Raw genomic sequence first — 4,325 nt, 5'->3', positions numbered from 1 at the left:
ATAATGAACTATCCCTTTCTCTAAGCCTTCTATCACATATCAAAGTCACCCCATCGATTAAGAGAGGCCAAGTTAATAGAAAATGTATATTTTCACTCAGAAAAAGATAAGTAAAAAACGTACGTGAATTAATGTGTTTTGCAAGGGACTAAGGGTGTGGCCTTACATATGTAACCTAGGCTTAGTATTTTTATTTTCAATGGTAATATTGATTGTCAACATTAGAGTGCTCCATGACTACATATCTTTCTTGGCTTTCTTTTCTCATATGAAAAGAAAAAAAAAAATAATTCACTCGTTTTCATACGTATATTGAGATACACATGCAAAATATGAGCATCAAATTAACGGTACTTTTAATTATTAAGTTATTCTAAAAGCAGTGAAACAAATTTGCCGCAAATTCTCACGTAATAATGATGCTTTTGTTGAAAAGATTCAACCCCAAAAGAAAGAAGGCTTGTCAAGCAAGCGTTTAATGAAATTATGCACTAAATTTGATAGGCCAGTGGGTGCAACAACTCTTTTTAGGGTTGAACTAAGTTAGCCCGGGAATCTGAGCATTTTTTTCCAATCAAAACCTAATCTGCCAACCTCAAACAACTTTCTCTCTCCTATAACCTATTATAAAAGGAGCCTCTTGTCCCTCACTACTCCTCACTGCAATTATCACCTCAAGCATCATTAGTCATACAAAGCCTTCGAAGAGATGGAAGCCCCCAAGAACTTTTTTGCCAATTCTCAATGCTCTTTCATCATCTTTGGCATTTTTCTTCTCTTTGCTTCTTCGGCAATGACTTTGGCAGATCCCATTACTCACCAACACGAATTTGTTGTATGTCTTCCTCTTCTATATCTCTTTCTGTTTTTCACTTTTTTTTTTTGTTGCTTCTTCTTTTTCTTCCTTTTGAATGCTAACTAGTGTTTGGCATGAAATAGATTCAAGCAACACCAGTGAAGAGGCTGTGCAAAACCCAGAACGCCATCACGGTGAATGGGCAATATCCTGGTCCAACCTTGGAAGTGAATAATGGTGACACTGTGGTTGTCAAAGTCACTAACAAAGCTCAATACAATGTCACCATTCACTGGTAATTACATGCATTATTGAGTATTGAAAATCCATACATGAAATTTCTCATCTCTTATTAAGGATTTGTTTGGGATCCACTTATTTTGTTGAAACTGAAAATTTTTTGTTGAAAGTACTGTAGATAAATGTAAAAGTTAACTGAAATAATAGAATAAGACTTATAAATAATACTAAAAAGTGTAGTGGGCCTATAAATAGTAGCAAAAATAAGTTGAATAGTAAAATAAGTTATCCAAATGCGACCTAAGTTATTATTGTAACTGTTGAATAAAAAAACAAAAAAATCTTTATGCATGGGACATGCATGCATATATGGTCACATTACATAGAAAAATCCTCCTTGGAAAATTTTCTTTTACTTTACTATTCTTTTTATAAAATTAATATTTAAATAATTTATATTTTCTAGGCATGGTATTCGACAAATGAGAACAGGATGGGCAGATGGACCAGAATTTGTGACTCAGTGCCCAATTCGGCCAGGAGGGAGTTACACATATCGTTTCACAATTCAAGGACAAGAAGGGACATTGTGGTGGCATGCTCATAGCTCATGGCTTAGAGCCACTGTTTATGGAGCTCTAATCATTCATCCTAAAGAAGGAGCTTCATACCCATTCACTAAGCCAAAGCGTGAAACAGCTCTTCTTCTTGGTAATTAAATTGACGCTCCTTTATTTCACAAATACCACTTGATTTCTCTCTTTTTCCTTTTTGGCATTAAATTTTTTTTTTTTTTAAAGTGACAATTTTAATTGTTATGATGACATAGTGTGGAAACAAGATCTTGGTTTTGAAAATTATGATTGTAATAATGATGAACTACGTAGGTATCTAATTAACGGTGATAATAATTAACTTTGATTGTTAGGTGAATGGTGGAATGCAAATCCCATCGATGTTGTGAGAGAGGCAACTAGAACAGGAGCTGCTCCAAACGTGTCAGATGCATACACCATCAATGGTCAACCTGGTGATCTTTACAATTGCTCCAGCAAAGGTTTGCTTCTAAGAATGAATCTTTTAATAAATTAATTAGTTATCATTTCTATCTTATAAACCATTGTATAATATTTTAGGTGATATTCATGACACCCCCACATGATAAGCAATCAAAGCTAGTAAAGAACCAATAATATGACACTGAAAAATGTGTATACTCTCCGCACATAGGTGACAATTTATGGACTGCCTTTAATTTGTAAACTACCAAAAATAAAGTAATAATATTTTTTTTTGGGTAGAAATAAACTAATAATAATTACAACTGTACGACAATGACAATGAGAAAATTATTGTAATACATTAAATTGCGTAGATACTCTTTTGCTTCAATTTATTTTTTTTGGTCATCAATTACTATCTAGATTTTTTTTCCCTTGTTAATTGGGCCTAGCGACTTGGCTTGGACATGGGCCACTAGTCTTTAAAAAAAAAAAAAAAAAAAAAAAAAAAATTCTGATTATCCGCCAAGGTTTTATTTTGGTTGGTAAATTGATACAAAAATTTATCATATGCATGATTATTCTATCTTGATTTCAAACGATATGACCTGCATGACAAAAATTTATCATATGCATGATTATTCTATCTTGATTTCAAACGATATGACCTGCATGACTTGATAGCCTTGCAGACATTTTCATAGTCTAAGCTTTTTTGTAGTGAAATTGACAATTGTTTCATCATATGCATGGCTTAATTTCAAAGAAGATGACCCATATGACTTGATTGCCTATGCAGACACTTTGATTGTTCCAATAGACTCCGGCGAGACCAACCTCATCCGAGTTATCAATGCCGCCTTGAACCAACCGCTATTCTTGACAATTGCAAACCACAAGCTCACAGTTGTTGGAGCTGATGCCTCCTACACCAAACCATTCACCACCACAGTACTCATGCTAGGACCTGGCCAAACCACTGATGTTTTGATCAATGGTGACCAAGCTCCAGCTAGATACTACATAGCAGCACGAGCTTATGCTAGTGCCCCAAATGCACCATTTGACAACACCACCACCACAGCCATTCTTGAATATAAGTCTGCCCCTTGTGCTGCCACAAATTGTGCAGCAAGCAAACCAATTATGCCTCCTCTACCGGCTTTCAATGACACACCAACTGTCACTGCATTTTCTAACAGTTTCAGAAGTCCTAGGAAAGTGGAGGTGCCAACTGAACTTGATGAGAGCCTCTTCTTCACAATTGGCCTTGGACTCAACAAATGCCCACAACATTTGAAAGCCAGGAGGTGTCAAGGACCTAATGGAACACGCTTTACTGCCAGCATGAACAATGTGTCTTTTGCGCTCCCAAACAATATTTCTATTTTGCAGGCATATCAACAAGGCATACCAGGAGTTTTTACCACTGATTTCCCAGCAAACCCACCATTGCAGTTTGATTATACCGGCAATGTTAGCCGCTCACTTTGGCAACCTGTTCCTGGGACTAAAGGGTACAAGTTGAAGTTCGGGTCAAGAGTGCAGATTGTGTTACAAGACACAAGTATCTTCACCCCTGAGAACCACCCAATTCATCTTCACGGATACGATTTCTACATCATTGCAGAGGGTTTTGGAAATTTCAATTCTAAGACTGATACCTCAAAATTTAACCTTGTTGATCCACCTCTTAGGAACACAGTGGCAGTACCTGTGAATGGATGGGCAGTCATTAGATTTGTTGCTGACAATCCAGGTAAATTTTCCGAAGTACACATAGATTATAATTTCCAATATACTAACTGTTATTTCATAGATATGAATTCAACCATCTAATGTTTAAAATCATATGTTTACATAGGTGCCTGGCTAATGCATTGTCACTTGGATGTTCATATCACCTGGGGCTTGGCCATGGTGTTCTTTGTAGACAATGGACTTGGGGAATTGCAGACCATACAGCCTCCTCCATTAGATCTTCCACTTTGTTAGGATAATCAACACAAATACATACCAACAAATTCACAAGCCCAGTAACTGGGGTTACTATTTTTCTACTATTACTATACAATTTCTCTGTTTGTTTCCCTGCATTTGGGGACCCAGTTCTTGTTATGTTTCATTGTTCTTTTTGATAGATAAAGAGGGTTTAGATAGGAGATGGTGAAGTAATTGCAATACTATGTACCATCTATTTATCCGTAGACCCTACATATTTCTGGATTTAGTTGTATTTTTTTCTATATCTATTGTTAAAGAATGAATTAAAAAGTTTTGAATATTTT

General features: G+C 35.8%; 1 protein-coding gene across 1 annotated transcript; it reads left to right on the top strand.

Annotated features, from left to right (window-relative positions):
* The first annotated feature begins 595 nt into the window (after positions 1-595).
* On the top strand, positions 596-4,325 carry LOC115958060 (laccase-12-like). The gene is made up of 6 exons (XM_031076422.1): positions 596-835; positions 940-1,091; positions 1,503-1,747; positions 1,965-2,093; positions 2,837-3,796; positions 3,902-4,325. Exons 1-6 carry the CDS (start codon positions 710-712, stop codon positions 4,030-4,032), a joined length of 1,743 nt encoding a protein of 580 aa, XP_030932282.1. The 5' UTR covers positions 596-709; the 3' UTR covers positions 4,033-4,325.

Source organism: Quercus lobata, chromosome 8 (assembly GCF_001633185.2).
Source record: "Quercus lobata isolate SW786 chromosome 8, ValleyOak3.0 Primary Assembly, whole genome shotgun sequence".
In the NCBI taxonomy this organism is placed as follows: Eukaryota; Viridiplantae; Streptophyta; class Magnoliopsida; order Fagales; family Fagaceae; genus Quercus; species Quercus lobata.
This window is presented reverse-complemented; position numbering and strand designations above follow the sequence as displayed.